This window comes from Thermobia domestica, chromosome 13 (assembly GCF_964235325.1).
Source record: "Thermobia domestica chromosome 13, izTheDome1.hap1.1, whole genome shotgun sequence".
In the NCBI taxonomy this organism is placed as follows: Eukaryota; Metazoa; Arthropoda; class Insecta; order Zygentoma; family Lepismatidae; genus Thermobia; species Thermobia domestica.
In genome coordinates this window covers 158,408,817-158,427,470 of record NC_137466.1, presented here as the reverse complement: position 1 = coordinate 158,427,470, position 18,654 = coordinate 158,408,817, and the positions used below count along the sequence as shown (strand labels likewise).

Sequence of the window (18,654 nt, the reverse complement as noted above, 5' to 3'; positions counted from 1 at the left end):
GTCGATATAATTTAGTTCATCTTTTTATTCAAATGAATTTATCTCCAGAAATGATTACCTATTTATTTATTTTTAAATATAAAGATCTATTGAGGGTATAGAGAAGCGAAATTATTTTATTTCGATTTTTGTATAACAAATGTTCGAATTTATCATTTATTTTTAGGTCACTCCTCGTATAAATAAAAATTATATTAACAATAATTTCAGTTTCTGTTTGAAGGGATTCTTTTAATCTTTCGACTGACTATACCATAAAGTAATTTCTCTGTTTTTTTAAGGAAAAATGTGAAACATAAAATAGGGAAATAAACAAAAGAAAGGGAGTGTTAACTGCTATTAAAAACTTTAACTCGCTCTTTTCAAGGTCACGTATGAGGACCGCGCTCTTTTCAAGGTCGAGTCAATATTATGCAAGCTTCGTTTTGTGAAAGCACTTTTTTTTTTTTATCAGTAAGACACAATTTGTTGTCAGTTGTCACTAAAAAGGGAACAAAAATAAATAACTTCAGAGTCCTAAAGTACGGTTGTTAATTGTAGAAAATAATATAATGTATGATGAGATTAAAATATAATAATTTGGTTATCATTTTTTAAAAACTATTTTTTTTTAAAAAAAAAAAGGAAAACAGTATTTTTTACATATCCCGATGATGTTTGTTCCTCGTTGATTCTTCCATTCCTGATTAAAAAAAAAGAAAAAAAAACAGAATTTGCACCAATAACATCATAATAGTAGTGAATTAGAATTCCTCGAACTAAGTAGCTTTGTCATCTTTTTTGAGGGATATCAGAATTCGATTCCTGGTAGAAGTAAATTTGGTCTAGATTTCAGATTTCACATGAAACTACACGTCTATCTCTCATAGGGTCTCGTTATTGAGCAAGTACCGGTACGTTAACACACACACACACACAAAATGTAGGTTCAAACAATAGATTGATGGTCTGCTTTGGCCACCCCATCAGACGAGGCGAAACAGAGTTCTTCCAATAGAAGAAGATGCACTATCCGACTCATTAACTTTCACACCTTTCTTTGAAACAATATAGCCTCAAATCTTGTGTCCAAGACAACACTATTTGCATCCTAATTTTAATGCAGATTAAAAGAAAGAAAGAAAATTACTACTCTCAGAAAGAAAATTACTACTCTCTTGAGAAATTAATTCATTCCACTGAGATACCTAATAAACAAGCTCAACTTTTTCATAACTGTTAGAAAATTATGCGAAATAAGTGTGTTGGATTTCATATCTCAAGGTGCTTTTTTAAATATTTATTTTTGAGGACTATTACTTAATAAATAATGTAGAATAAGACGAGAACTTTAGGAATGATCCAAAAATGTATCAAAAGATTGCGATCTTGGTCAATAATTAGATTTTGGATCAGGGATCACAAAATTTTTGAACGGGCCCTAAATCGAGTCTCCGTTTTTTTTTTTTTTTTTTTTTTTTTTTTTTTTTTTTTTTTACGGGATAAGCAATTATAATTATACTGTGTTAAGTAATAGTTTGGGTTTAGCTACACTATATGTAGTTCTTCAGATATAAGGCCTACAAGAAAATTTTTGATTGAAATGTATTGGATCTTTTGATGCATTTTTTGAATCAGGGATCACAAAATTTTTGAACAGCCCCTAAATCGAGTTTTCGTATTTTTTGCGAAATAAGTACATCATACTGAGTTAAGCGATAATTTGGGTTTGTCTACACTATATGTAGTTCTCCAGATATAAGACCTACAAGATTTTTTTTTTCTTTTTTACTGAAATATATTGCATCTTTTGATGCAATGATTCAAAAATACATCAAAAGAATCTATATCAAAATAACAACTGATTGTCTTGGTATGATTAATATCAATGCAATGTATAGAGTACTTATTTAATTTGAATAGGCAGAAAAAAAGAATTTTAGTAATGAAAATTTTAGTAAATGCTTCGTGATTGAACATACACGACACAACTGTGCTGATATATAAGTTTAATTGATATTTATATGTTTGAGTCTCTTTAATGAACAATTTACTTGCAGAATTCAACTTTAAGAATCCTAATTGGAATGTATTTTTTAATTATTATTTTTAGAAATATTATTTGCATTTTCCAAGGACAGTCCAGAAGGAAAAAAATGCGCTCACAGCAATAGGTCAATTTGTTTTTCATTTCTCCCGTATATTATCATTGTATCTTTATTTCCTCTAACTCTGCTGTTCACCTTACAACTTTGGAATTCTGTCTCCAAGGAATGGATAGTATCTTCTTCGGATACGCCAGAACATTTGTAGTAAAACTAATTACGAACGATCTATGTCAAACGAACATGATTGTTACAGTCCCTTATACGACCAGTTCTGTAGGGCTTAGTGCTCGAAAAACAGACCTAATACAAAAATTAAAAAACACTTCTAGTTTAACGTCCTACGGTTGTACATTGTAGACTCAAATAAGTGAATGGTAAAAAATAATAATGGAAGATTTGGAGGAAAATAAAGACAGTTGGAATAGCAAGAAAAATAAAATGAGGGAACTCAAAAACGCGATGTTGATCATAACAATTGTACAGGTTGTTAGTTTATTGAAGTTTAGTGTTCTATATCAGACAAAGACCTATAGATTAAAGTGGAAACCGAACCATGGTTCAAATTCTTAAATGCTCTAGCATCAGGAATCGAACCAAGAACAAAGTGCACCAAAGGTACGGCACGCATTAACCATTTTTTAATTAATCGCCTTAACCGGAATATTTGTTTTCAGCTCACTTTTTCCACTTAATCCAATACAGGTACGCAAACCCAGAAATTTAGAAGACAGTTTTAAAAAAACATGTTCTTCAATGGGTTTCACCTCACGATTGTCAGCCAAACGTCTTAAACCTCTCGACAATTTCACATCGGCCACCACTAGATCAACGGAAAAGTCTATCAAGTGCCTGGTATCAAATTAGAAGCACTTTGCACCAGATATTAGCGTTATACCAAAGCCACTGTACCCGCTTAATTTGCATTTTGAGTGTGTTCGTCAACCGACAACTTTGCCGTGCCTTTTTTTTTTTTTTTCAATTTTATAATCATCATAAGTGTTTATTGGTTGAGTGAAGTTGGTTATATTTTATATACAGTACGTGTTCCTTTGCCCTAAAGAATGTCATCCACTCAGATAGCCTATATCGTTTATTCCTTGCTTTTTAGCGAGTTTTGCATTATTTGCGTGTTATATTCTACTACTTCGCATGTAGCACAGCTATTGACAAAATGCTGTGACAATGTTTGAAAACACCTCGCACGGTGGCCTTCAACAACTTGCTTTCCGGGCTACGAAATTTGGTTCATAAACACAAACAGAGGATGAAGGGAAAACACAACTGAATATATATAGTCGCCATTAAACGTCTGCTACGATGAGCATAGTTCCTTGGTTTGTTTTTTTCTTATTTCTACGTGTATTTTGCTTTACTTGTGAATGTAGACCATCTTTACCTGCGGAGGTTTTAATCGAAGGTCATCTGAATTTTTTCTTCATATCTTTGTATGCTATCTGTATATACCCTTTTCTTGTTTGTATGGGTTGGTTTTCCTTTCCTATTTCCTCTTACCTAATATTACCTTACTGAAGCTTTTCATACCACCTTCTAAAGTATGCGAGCATATATCAAAACGCATCTGTTACGTTACTCTGTTGCACGGACACAGGACTTTGTTATAACATTGCTTTATAGATGAGAGGTACTGCATTCAATACTGGTACACGTAATCGTGACGAAGAGACTATGGCCTAGGTTACGTCTATAACCAGGCTTCTGAAAATGGAAAATGAAATTTTTTTATTAACTTCCCACGGTTTTGCTCTGTAGATAAACAAGCGATGTTTTCTTCCCAAAATTCACCTGGTCCGGTATCAAACCAGGGACCCCTTGCACCAGAGATGATCACATTAGCACTTTTTTAACTACCTTACTTATAATGTTTCTTCTTTCACTTTGGAGAGCAAGATGGCTCAGTGGTAGAGCGCTTACCTCTGATGCGTGAGGTTTCTGGTTCTCTCTCCGGCCAAGTAAGTTTATGGTGGACGACATCGTGTCCGTGGAGTTTTCTCGGGACACTCCCGTTTCCTCTCACTTTCCCATTTCACCAATTCTTCCATCATCATTCATTTGCCTTAATCATCGTCTACCTTAGCCTAAAAGGGCATAATCGTGGGACGTTAAGCTGAAATATTTCATTTCATTTTCTTTTCTCTTTTCACTGTTCATGACTACCGGATTCGCCAGGAACACGAACGTACAAACATCGGGAATAGTTTTTTTTAATCACCCATACTACTACGAAGGGACTCAAAGAACTTCCAATTAGGGATGCGCACGACACAAGATTTGAGACTGTCTCGTCTCGAAAATGTGCTGTAAAAGTGATGTCTCGACTCTAAAAATATAGTTTTTTCTATTGGAAGAGCTGTGTCTCGACTCGAATTTTGTCAGGAAAATTCTGTCTCGACTCGACTCGAGCGACTTCCAATGGATTTTGTCTCACGATCTTCAGTCTAATGTTTCAAACTACTCGATTACACCCACTGGTTTAGCACTTACATTAATTTTTGCGCTGAACTATTAAGCCATGTGCTCCCAAAGAGGCTTGTCATTTTAATTTTTAAAGAATACGGTTAAAATTTGCAATTTTTCAGGACGCAATTTTTTTTAATGCACATAACGCATTATTCCCTACTAAGCGAACTAATTTTTTTTTCTACGAATTTTCTCGAAAGCATTTGAGTACAAACAGTACCTTAAAGGTAAGACATTTCTGATTCAACCCTACTATCGCAAACTTGTGTTGGATAGCACCGTGTTCTTGGTTTTTCTCGAAGTCCTTCCTTCCATCAGATCTATCAACTCCTCCTTAATAATTCCCTATAATTATTATTACCTTCTGTCATCTTCATTATAAACATTATTACGGTATAATCATGACTACAATCATTATGAGCATTCTGTCATCAGTGACAAGTCATTTATCGAATAATTTAGAAGCTTCCATGCGCTTGAGTCTTTCCCCATTTTGTTCGTTTTGACACAAGAATTGTCTCATTGAATTATTGACTATCAATTTTAACCCTCTTCTTTTCCCAGTCTTGTCTTCTAGTATACTTTTCAATCAGTCCCTGACAATAGAGGGACGTTACACTGAAGAGGCAATTTAATTTAATTTAATTCTCAATCCCTGGGAAGAGATTATCGAGTTGGGAGACAATCTTTAGTTTAGACAATATATATAAGCTTTTTAACCGCATTTAAATGTTGAGCATTTAAAAACAAATCCTCACAAAATATATAAACGTAGAAAATCAAATATACCCAAAATATACTATATAAAAATAAACAAAACTTCTACAAGAAGCATCACGTAAAGCATCCAAAAGTGATTACAATGTTGAACTATATTTCCACTTAAAACAAGAAAGAACAAAAACAAGAAAGAGTGAATCTTAAGTATGTTTTCATCATTATCAATAATTTCCGCCAAAATATAACTCCAGTATGCTTTAATTCCTAACACTTAGCTACAAAAAAAAAAAAAAAAAAAAAATCGTGCTCTAAGAACATGCCACTAATTCCCATTATCTTATTACAGTATTACGACTAGATATAATCTTTTTAATCAACGGGTTCATTGATTAATTGATATTTTGTCAACGAGACTAAATACAATTTATGCTAAGAGGGATCTGAGCTATGGTATTGTAGTATGTTCGAAGGTCATTTTCCGCCGGGAATAGAACCCGAGACCTTGTGCACCAAAAACCACATGTCCTAGTCACTTAGATTACCAATGAGGGTTTCAATCAGTGGCGTTAAGGAAAGAATCACACCCTCGAGACTCAAATATACTTCCGAAAAACAAAATAAAATATTAGTTACACAGTCCCCTAACATAATTTGTAGTTATCTATTTAGTTTCAATACATCTTTCGTCCAGCTCAGGAAGACGTACGTATAGATGCAAATATGTGCCAAGTAGAAATGAGTCATTACCGAATGGTTAGCGTGTCATCCTTGGCACGGAAGACTTGGGTTCAGTTTCTGGCGGGAATACTTGTGGCTTGACTCCGTGATAACTTTAAGCTGCATATCCAGATCTCCCATAGCTCTGATTCGTTTTTATGCAAATGAAGCGTTTTTATGCAAATTTATCTTTAAGCATTCGTTGTATGATGATTGTAATGCATCATCCATATTTCTGTATGCTTCATTTACGCATGTACATAGAATATATAAAACACTGTTGTGCATTTTTCTTGTAACTTGTAATAAACTACATATTTTTATTGTAACTTGCAATAAACTAAACTCCGTGATACTACAGCCTGGCCTACCCATGACGTGAAGGACAATGATATTGACCGACTGACGGAAGTGTGGTCAGTATTTCGACATTATTTTTGCTTGCTAAACCGTAATTCACTATTTCTTAAGTCGAGCAGTTTCTTAATTGTTTGATGATAAACCACGAGCGATAATTCAATATATGCAATAGGAAGCGAATCCGATACCACGAGCATAAAAAACAATAGCGCTAACCCCGCTTCTTGGGCTTTTCAAACATTTAATGTAAATTATGAAATATCTACCATATATATTATAAATAAAGCGTTACTTTTTAAAAGAAATTACGAGCAGGATTTTTTTTTTAAATAGTACTGTGCGCTTAAGAACAAAAATCAGAATAAGTATTGAAAGAATCAACTACGTAATCAACTTGTGAACATAACTAAATTGTCATATAAATAACAAACATACTCTTACCTCGTTGTACATTCATCATGCATCTCCCTGATTTCATTCTCGGTTGAACACTGCAATCTCGAAGACCCACCATTAATTGCTGCTTCGTTTGCTTTTTTACTCAGTTGCTTTAATTTTAAGAAAAACTGTAGGCGCCAACATATCATACAACACTCCATCATGACGTCACAAGAGCCGAAGTAATATAGAACCCCAAAATTTTCCACAAGGAACTAAAATTCCTTGTTTTCGCCATCGACAAAATAAGTTAACTTTTGCCTTCCGTAACCTATTTCTATTGCCGTTTCTGCTGCCCGCTCCCCGCCTTTTCACCATTCTTTTGTTTTTGTCGTAGTCACATTGAAGGAAAAACTTGTGCTTTTGGGCAGATCTTGGAATGTTGTTTTCGTATTTCTCTATATAGCAACCTTGTCGCACGGCATAACATAGAAATGAGAAAGAAAAGCAATTGGAATTGTGGGAATAATACATTTACCACCTGTCTGGGAATTTTTGTTTCCTCCTAAGAAATTCCAACACTATTTTGCGTTACCTATTCTTATATGTTTCTATCATTTTCATCAGAAGCAGATTCCAGAGAATCTAAGATAAAAATTTGATCAAAGCACATAAGAATATCTATGCTCCTTATCATATGGTAATTTTACTTTACTTTTTTGATAAATTTATTTGCTCAAGGGGTGCTCATGTTTTCTTCTGCTTCGATTTCCGGTAGGACAGAGAATTTTTGCTCTGGTCCACCTTCGTGAAGTGATTGGAGAAGAGCTGCTTGGATGAAGAGAAGTGGATTCCGGTCTAGAAAGTCGGAAATACCTAATTAGAGCCAAGGTGCTAACTACATATCACTTAAGAAAAAGCCGTCTTGTAGGCCATATCACTTTGCAAGCAGTAACCAAAGAGCTTGTTCTTTTTCTTTGTTTATTTAAGGAAGTTCCAAATACGAGAACAAAGCTATTTTATACTAACAAATAGAATCTGAACTTGAACCTCCCGAGTATGAAGAAAGATCGCTAACCTTTCACCTTTACTCGCACGATAAAACTGAAACTTTCAGGCCAGTACGATATTTTAGGACCAAACTATACAAGTTGCAAAAAATTTAGGGCCAATAAATGAGTCCTTTGACGATTATTTCTTACGCTGAGCAGCTCGAATACATTACTATTGGAAGTTCGATATCATGAATCTATAATGCTTCTAATGTAGCAACTCGTTTGAGGTCCTGATAGCTTTTTTGCTTGTTTGATATGACATTAGCGTCCCTTTCAGCAGCGAGACTATATGAAACGTTGACTTACAGCTTAATGTGGGATTCAGACCACTAAGCTCCCACCCATAAACAGGTAATTAAAAACCCGAGTCTCCGGCGCCATTCTGCTAACTTTCCAAGGTGTGTATATATATATATATATATATATATATATATATATATATATATATATATATATATATATATATATATATATATATATATATATATATATATATATATACAATAGACTTACGACTATTTGCAGGGTCGCAAATAAGGGTTTGGACGTGGAGAAGGGATCCCACTCCACGCTGTCTGCGGGGAGGCCCCCAAACCTTTAGTTACGCCACTGACTATTTGGTCTAATATAGCGGAAGGGTATTTTGGATAACAAAACAGCCAGATAGGCTGGAATTTTATAATTACTCACTTCTTGCCTCATCCACAACATTAAAAACATACTTTATATACCAAAACCGGCTCTTATTCACATTTTCTAATCTCTTAGTACAGGCCAATACTTTAAAAATGTATTATGTACTGTAGTGTATATACTGTGTGTTTTAAAAGAAAAACGAAGTCCATGGGCTAACAATAGTGCATACATTTTAAAATAAATTTTATACAGTCTCACTTAATTGCAGGAAACATAGAATGCTGTACACTGTGCATACATATAATTTTACAATAACAAAACACTAACGTAAAGCGTAAACTAATTCTTGAATAAATGATTTAAACTTTCTTTTACTGTTTATTGCTAAAGATTACACACAAATGGGAAAAGTAGGTCTAACTAAAGGAGTCAAAAACTTATTTACTTTTCTACTTATTATTATTATTATTATTATTATTATTATTATTATTATTATTATTATTATTATTATTATTATTATTATTATTATTATTATTATTATTATTATTATTAGTTTTTGAAAAGTCCTTGATAAGTGATTACTTATCCTTGGCAAAGTCGTGTTTTTATAAAGACATTACAAAAATCATTCTCATTTTATTAGGAGTTTTTTTCCCTGATTTCTTTCTTTTTTCTTTTTTTTAAATTATGCCCGATAATCGAGAAGCTACTATATATTTTATATAGTCTATAATATAGCACAAGCATAAATAATATCGAAATAAGGATCTTAGACACTCTAGAGATGTTCTAATACTGTCAAACACTGTGTCTATCCTAAACAAATCGAAGAAAAGTACGCTGCTGGGTTCGATTTCCGGTAGGGACACTCGGACGAAAAGGTGTAAAAACTTTTTCAGTTCAGCCATCCCGATTGAGGTTTACCTGGGTTTTTCTCATTCCCACCAGGCAAATGTCGGGATAGTATCTAATATATAGGAGGTCCTAGGCCGCTTCTTTCCTTCCCTTTCCTCGGGCAGTGTGATCACCGAGGGATGTCATCCTTTATACGTGACGGGCTAACATGGCGATAGATGCTGGAAGTCCAGAAATCTAAATTCTAAAGACATATATATATATATTTAAAAAAAAAACTAGCTATTGTCTGTTCCGGCTTACCTCCAAACGAAGATAAACAAACAAAAAAATATTCGTATCCTTCCGTTTTTGAAGAATATAATTGTCGTGTAACGCATCACTTCCACTCTCGTATGGGGAGAAGCTAATTATACACGTACATTTCGAAAATCCCGTATCTTGCAGAGTATATGCAGCACTCGCAGTACCAGGATTCACGTCAGGAATCTTTCCGAATTAAAACCAGAATAGAAGACATCTACATTGTTAAGTTGGTGCCACAATCATTGCTCATATTTAAATGTTTATTTCTATTATTTTATTACTTAGCAAACTCGATAGCAGTATTATTAGATAATCAGTAATATATTTTTGTCGTTTAAAATAACGTCATATTTTTATATCGTTGTTTCATAGTAAAAGTAATAACATTAAAAGTGATTAACTATTTCGCGAATAAGTACAAACGTCTGTAGACCAAAAGTTTTAGTTGCACATAGTTTTGTTTATCGCGGTTTAGAGGTAAGGCTGAACAGACCTTACCTCTAAACCGCGAAAAACAAAGTCATGTGCAACTTAAGTTTTTGGTCTACCGACGTTTGTACTTATCCGCGAAATAGATAATCACTAAACAGACTTTAGTATAACATTAATACGTTTGCGGTATTATTATTCATTATTGTTATTATTATTATTATTTTAATCTGCGCGGTACACTTTAAAAATTGCTTCTCGGACTACAATTCGGAAACAGTGGAATTACAGAAACTAAAATTATGTTATTATCTAATAGAAAGAAACAACTTGTATGAAAAAAAAAATCACGACATACTTGTAATATTTAGTATATTCTTTGTTTTCTTTGGAAACATATAACCCTACAGCCCCCTCCTTTGTACTGTAGTTACAAGCAAGTACAGTACTTCATGTGTTTCCCCTCCCTTCTTCACATATCCCTTCCTCCTCCCCATGAAGTTGTCGTTGGCAGTACTTTCGCTGTGTCCTTCAAGTCACCTTCAGCCAGTCGAATGTAAACAACAGTTTTAACTGTAACGACCAACAAACGATAAAAGTTTAATACGTCACCGCGCACGCAAATTAAAAATTATATACATACAGTATGAAACGGAGCCGGAGATATAATAAAAAAAAATATCGTATAAATTACATTCGGTGAGAAAAGGTATTTCAATAAATAAGTAAGTTAATTAATTAAAAGAAAAAATGAACTTCTGAAATATTAAGAAAAAGTAATAATGAATTGTATGCATATTATATCAAAGAAGAGAGAGAGTTCTTGTGAGGCTTCTTGCAGGGTTTCCCACGCTCACAGCACTGGTTTATATTAACTGAAATCACAAAGTCATTTGACAACTTTAATGAGAAATATTACCATGTATCAATAGATGTCGATATAATCCACAAGAAAATAGTTCCCTTAAAATTTAACAAAGAGAAGTTTTACATTATTTCATTATAGCTACAGTTTATTCGTTCAATTTTCTCTCTCTTTGATAGGAAATTAGATTATGTAAAAACTTTTATAAATCTAAAACATATTGCAAAATACGATTGTTTGTACTCGGCGTAGGAGACTCGGATTCAACTCCCGGCGAGAGCTCATGTGGTTCGGATTCCACGTAAATCAGTAGGTCCACGTCTCATATACCCTGGCTGTTGAACAGGGACGTTAAACTCAAAATCAACATCAATATGAAAAAACTTCTTTAACCAGAGTTTAGCAAACTGTGTGGCATGGCGACCTAGAGAGCTTTGATTGATTTACAGGTGTGCCGCGAAATATTTGCGAAATTTCACCAAAATAATGAAATAAAAACTTTAACTAGATTTCTTAATGGTCCTTCCTTTCAGCAGCGGGACAGACATGGGTATATAACTGAATTTCCATTAAGGATAGAATCCTAGATTAATCTGTCTCATCGTAATGATTTGATAGTTTCTAGTACTTCTCTAAAATAATAATAATAATAATAATAATAATAATAATAATAATAATAATAATAATAATAATAATAATAATAATAATAATAATAATAGAAATAGAAATAGAAATAGAAATAGAAATAAATTTCTTTCCATTATTCAAATTACGATTCGAATATATTTATGGCTCAAATTATTCTGAATGTTATCATTCGAACAACGTTATTATATAAATTATTTGTTGGAATATTTTAATAATATAATTCAAACATAACTTTCTTATTCAAATTATTGTTCTAATATCACTATTACTGAAATTATTATTCGAACATTTTTATTTTTTATAGGCCATATTATTTGAACAACTTTTATAATTCAAAAATTAATTTTCAAACAACTTTTATTATTCAAATATTAATCCTACTATTTGAACATGTTTCATTATTTAAATTATTATTATTATTATTATTCGGACTTTTTTTTTTTTGGTCTTAAGTATTATTTAAACAATTGTACTTTTATATGAACAAGTATTTGTTCATTTGAAAATGAAATGAAATGAAATCTTTGAGTTTTACGTCCCACAGTTATGCTGGTTAGGCTAAAGGAGACGGTGATGATGAGTAATGAATGAAATGGTGGAATGAAGAAAGTGGGAGGAAACGGGAGAACACCGAGAAAACCCACGCACACGGTGTTTGTCCACCACAAAGTTCACTTGGCGGGGGCTATTTGTTCATTTGAATAAACCTGTTTGATACTTATTCAAGTAGACATTTTTCAAATAATGTGTTAACGGATATTCAATTTCATGTTATTATTGTTGTTGAGAGTCTTATATATAGTTTTATTTCTTGATTTTCAAGTTATGAAACTCTAATGTAGAGATGATTTCCTAAAAATCCGTGCTTTACTATAAGTATTTTTGGATTCTATTTGTTCTGTAGAAAATAATCCGATCGTGACTAAACTCGACTTGAAGATATAATTTTGATTTGCTTACAGAGATGCAAAAAGCCGATGGCTTTGAACAAAGTTTTTTTTTGTTTTTCATAAATAGCTTAAATGCGTTTTCGAAGAAAAGCAAGGATTTTTTAAAAAAATCAAAAGATCCAATATATATATATATATATATATATATATATATATATATATATATATATATATATATATATATATATATATATATTTCAATCAAAAATTTTCTCCTAGGCCTTATATCTGGATAACTACATACAGTGTTGGCAAATATAAACTATCACTTAACCCAGTATGATGTGCTTACTCCGCAGAAAATACGAAAACTCGATTTAGGGACCGTTCAAAAATTTTGTGGACCCTGATCCAAAAGATCCAATATATTTTTCAACAAAAATTTTCTTATTTACCTGTTTAAAAAAAATCCGTTCTTTTTTCTCATTCAACTGCTATTTTTGTTTTCCTGTAGTAAATTCTACAATAAGAAAGTGTATTTACTACATTAAATACCTGAGAGTCCTATGTTCACTCCAGGGCTGGATATCTTAATTGGTTCTAAAAACTACCAACGAACTGCTGCAAGCAAACGTAAGTTATGTAACACACCATGTTGGAAATGTGGACTTGGTTGCCTAATCATCCTACCTGGTGCGTGAAAGACCTATTGCACTTATTTAAATAAAAGCACCCAGTTTTTTTTTTTTTTTAATTTTGGCCTAAAATTCTTGGAGGCGCTAATAATCCCGTAGTAGCTGTTTAATTGTTAATTTTTTTAAGGTTACTTCACTGTTCTGTTTTTATTTTATTTTTTTCGATAAATATAAAATACATATCTTAAAGCAAGTATTACCGTAACACCATTGTCCAGGAGCATGGGATGATTATGCACCGAGGCTAAGAATTTTTTCATTGTTTCTTTAGAATACAGTAAATAATTGTCTTTTTCGTGTTATAATGAAAAAAGCTGAACATTTCTTCATTAACCCTTAATGACTAACCCAGGATGGAAGAAAACACCTGAAAGAATTATTTTCGTTTACCGCCAAAAGAGGTTAGCACCTACAAAACTGACTTTAGGTGTAATTTTTTCTTTTTTTATCACTCAGTGTGCTCGTGGCAGTGGAAGTGCACAGACGTCTGGAGTTTGACTACTGCACTGAACATAGGGTGAAAATACACCCGTGGTAGTAATAGTGTGATTATACAAATTGTTAGTAATTAAGGGTTAAAATTGAAATATTTTTAAAAAGTTCAACATTTCCCACGCAAAAAAAAACTGAAAAAACTCGGTTTTTTGAAAGCTCGTTTTAAAGTTCTTGCACATTTACTTGCTTAGAAAACATGTGAAATATTTTCCTCTGCAGAAACTTTGGTTTCCGAGTTATGGACCATCACAAAGTTGGGGTTTGCAGTTAGTCAAATTTTCACACAAAAATTCACTAAATACTGCTTGGAATAATTAGAGGGAAAGTACATGGAGCAAACCTTATAAACGTTAAGTACTTATAACTAAAATATTTCTCACAAGTCAATGAATGGCCAATTCTTTCCGCAATCAGAAAACTTATTACTAGTAAATAAATATACAGTATACACGTATCCTACCACAAACAATAGATGTAATCAATGTATTAATCTCACTAAAGTATTTTCTTTAATTATTCATAGTATTATAACATATATAAAATTTGGTAATATCGTGATATAGGTAATACCGTGATGTGTTATATAAGCAGCCACCACGAAATATACGTTCATGGGGTTGAAAGGTTTATATGTTGTTTTTTTTCGGGAGGTATGTGTAAAAGTATTAAAAACGTGTAAACCGCCCACCTCCATGCACGGTTATGTTGTGATAGCTGCTAATATAACATAATCATGATATTAAGTATATCACGGTATTAGACATATCACGATATTACCAACCTCTATGCTATATATACAGTATATACAGACCAAAAGTTACTACTCCCTTTTATATCCAAACAAAGCTACGAAAAATGCGAATCTTCACGCAGATATAGAAATCGAACCTAAAGACCTGAGATTCAGATAAGAATTCGTTCCCTTTTATACGTATGTTATCAAATTATGTTATTTTTAATTGGATAATTTTGGGCACCAGATTTAGGAACCTTTTTATTGTTTCACTCTAACGAAAATTTCACATTAAAGCGTTATTTTTTTTCCTCTTCATTCACAAGTACTTGCATTTTAAAAACAAAAAAAAAGTGTTACGTTAATTCTCGATATTTTATAAATATTTTTAGGGAAAGATGGTCATTTTGTCCTTGAGGATAACTTCGTCACATCGTTTCGTTTCACGTTCAGCCGTGAGAATGAATCATGTACTGATGTGATACACAGGCTATTTGCAACAAAACGGGGGGGGGGGGGGAGAAGAAAGGAAAACGAAAACGTAAATTGAGTAGCGTAAATGACGTAGATGGTTACAAGCGCAAACTGTGCTTATCTAAAATAATGTTTTTCTCATCAAAACAAATTAAGAAAATTATAAGGGTATAAAGATTTTCTAGAACTTGAAACAACCTTGATAAGTTCAAGGATGCCCAGAGACAAATCGTCCAAAAAGGAAGAAAATAACGCGCGTGCACCTACAAGACATGAACGTCATCGGTTGCATGCGTAACAAGTATTATGAGAGACCGTTCACAAATAAGAGTTAGTTTTTAAAATTTTGCAATTGAGACTTTTTTTTTTTTATAAGCATTATTGTTTTTTGGAGATACACCTAGAATAAAACACACCGTTCATTACATAAAGGCATTCCATTTCTTTTTTTTTCCTGTGCCGTTACAAAAGTTCTGAGCTACAGAAGTAAATTCCATTATTAAAAATAGTCTTTATCGTCATTTTTATACAAACTAATAAAGAACACATTTTAAAAGGATTTATGTAACAAGTTTGCCTTCAGCTAATCTATCTGTTATAAATGATAATCATTATTTTTGTGACTTTGTATCTCTTGAACCACCCGACCGATCTCGATCAAATTTTCAACATAGATGAGGTTCGGGCCCGGGATAGTTTCTATCATTTCACTTTGGCGGTGCAACTTAGGGGGGGGAGGGGAATATTTAAAAATGATCGAAAATTACCGATCTTAGTGTCGAATCCATATTTTCTGGGGTCGCTGCGATGAACAGGGACACTTCCGATGCCATATAAATCCAAATTCAGCTCCGCAACTTGGAGGAGAGGAAAGATTATATAAAAATGCTCGAAAATGACCGATATTAGTGTCGAATCCATAGTTTTCGGACTCGCTGAGACGAACAGTGACACTTCCGACGCCATTTAAATCCAAATTCACCTCTTTCCGTCCAAAAAGAAACATTCTCCCCGTGTCAAGAACGGGTATTCTGGTAATTAATACTAAAATTAATTAATTTGACTCAAATCAATTGGAGGAGGAATATAAGGTCAAAAATTCTTCCAAGTTCTCAAGTTTAGGCTGAATATAATTACATTTTCAGACCCAGCATTTTTTTCGGAAAGAATTCAGCTCCAAAATTATTGTCTAAGCCAACAGAGAATCGGAAATCAAACCCAAAATTGGTACGAGAGACCCAAGGTTTCTTTTTTCCGGTGGGAGAGCATCGAACACAGTACTGTGGTTCAGATCCCACTTTAAAACTTATCTTACCATATAGCCTCACTGGAGACGAGGGAAGAAGTAAGAAATCAATCAACCAATATTATATTTATTGGATATACTGGTAATATCCTTTCAATATTAATACAGTATGACAAAATTATTGCTCTAAGAATAGTAAGCCAAGGTGAACCGTCCTATGCAAAGCTGTGGAACACAGCCTGTGTTGCCGAGCCGAGTTTAGCCCACAAACATTGCGATCTCTAATTCCTAATCCATGGGCTACCTGATCACAGAATTTCTTCAGACCCGGACAGTAGTTAGTTACCAAGAAATAAAGTATCTTATACAAGCCAAGTCTGTCCCTGGGCCAAGTCCAGGCCACAAAATATACCCATTTTTATTTCCTAGAGAACGGGGTATTTGTTTAGCAAGTTTGGTTTAGATCTAACCAATTGTTACCGAGAAATAAAAATACCACATACAAGGTGAGTCAAGCCGAGTCAAGCCCAATCACCAAATATACAGAATTTAATTCGTTCAGTCCTGGTTATTTGTCCACTAAATTTGGTACAGATCCGGCTAGTAGTTACCGAGAAATAAAGTACCACATGCATACACACACACACACACACACACACACACATATGGAGTGAAATTATAGGCTTGTGTTCGCTTACACCGAGAACTAATAATGAAATATTAAGTTTTGAAGCTGGACTCGCTAACGCTCTCGCCTTCGGTGAAAGCGGTCCCGAGTTCGATTCCAGGTTCGGGCACTCAGTCGAGTAGTAAAAAGTATTTTCAAGCCATGAGGTTTTCCTGGGAAATGACGGGGTGGTACCTAACACATAGGTCCTACTTCCTTCCTTCCCTTTCCCCGGATAGTGTGCTCACCGAGGAACGTCATCCCTCATACGTGACGAGCTAACATGGTCATTGATGCCGAAAGCCCAGAAATCTAAATCTTAAATCCACAAGCTGCAAAACACTGAACTCCCCAGCACATGATATCCAGAAGAGCATACGCTTATCAAATAAAAATAAATAAATAAACAGAGTCAACATACATTGATGGTAGCTCCTTTGAGGACTACTTACTAAATTGTTTTCTGTTGGATTAGCTGTGTGATTCAATGTTCCCTCCCAAATAGCAGTGTCAATTTGATATTAATTTGATTTGATACAAATTAGATAAGGGAAATGCGAAAATTCGATTCAAAATTGAGAGGTCGAGCTTGCAGATTTGAATGAAACGAACAAGTTGGTACCGTCTTCTATCTTAATTCTTTATTCAAACCGGAAGGGGTAGAAATCAACCACTTCCGGTTTTAATGATGATTGCCATAGAGGAATATTGATTGAGAAAATATGACGCCAGAAAATTCCTTCACGTGTTGTACTCGTGACACTGCAACTTATTATTATTATTATTATTATTATTATTATTATTATTATTATTATTATTATTATTATTATTATTATTATTATTATTATTATTATTATTATTATTATTATTATTATTATTATTATTATTATTATTTAAACAAATGCCAACGAGACAGACAGAAAAGAATTTATATTTGTCTACCTACGCCATATTTTGACTTGAATGGCCTTGATAGACATCACTCGTTTTGAGAATAACTGTACAACAGGCCCTCAGAAGATAGCTTCATAAGATAAAACTTATCTTTGTGTTAACTCCAATGTTAATACGTAGGCAGAAATCTTAACCATTTCTTCGACGTAAGTTAAGGACGTCATCAAAGTAATGGCATTTCGTATATAGAAAGGAAGGATTTATTACATGGATTATTAAAATGTTTTTCGGTGTTTAGAAGCCGGGAAATTCTGTCATTGCGCTTCGCTGAAATTAGGAGGTTACGCTCTGCTAATAACAAGAGAAACATTTCAGAATCTACGATGAAGGTATATGTATATAACATACGGGTATTGATTATTAGGAGTACCATAAGAACGATCTAAGTGCATGTGTAAGAATATATTTATTATTCAAGTTCGTTTGTACTCTAACATTGATATTCATTACCGAGGTTCAATTAGACGTGGGACTACAGTTTAACACTACAGGGCTTTACTACAGGAATAATATTATAGTTAGAATCCCTAAGTGTATCAAATTAATAGTGGAAAAGAACCTCTTCTGAGAATATTTTTTGGGTATATATGAGCTGTTCAGATACAAAACCGATTAACTTCATCAAACGAGATTTTTCAGTAGTGAGCATTTTAGTAACTTAGATACAGCAACTAACTGATTCATACTAGCTTTGCCATATTGAATAACTTTACACTAAAATATAAATTGCTGAGCAAAGCAACTTAAAATAATAAACATGTGACAGTTTTGCCAACTAACTGAACATATCGGTTTCATCAGACACTGTCACAAGGTATTTAAAGAGTATTAGATACAATGTATTCAAATACAAGTAATCAGAGTGTTTACACATTCTAGTGGCAAATTGTTAAACTATGGCATTAATCGATTTTTCCTCTGACAAAAAAAAAAAAAAATGTATCTTTTCCAAGTCAAAAAAACATG

General features: G+C 33.2%; 1 protein-coding gene across 5 annotated transcripts in view; it reads right to left on the bottom strand.

Annotated features, from left to right (window-relative positions):
• The window catches only part of E23 (ABC transporter G family member E23), a 362,062-nt gene that overhangs the window by 55,072 nt on the left and 288,336 nt on the right, over positions 1–18,654 (bottom strand). The window contains exon 1 of one of the 5 annotated variants that reach the window (XM_081736746.1): positions 6,804–7,096. The exons of the other annotated variants lie outside the window; for them this stretch is intronic. Coding sequence (XP_081592872.1) covers positions 6,804–6,964 — 161 coding nt within the window. The 5' untranslated portion in view covers positions 6,965–7,096. Of the gene's footprint in view, positions 1–6,803; positions 7,097–18,654 lie in introns of those variants that run through there. 5 annotated transcript variants of the gene reach the window in all.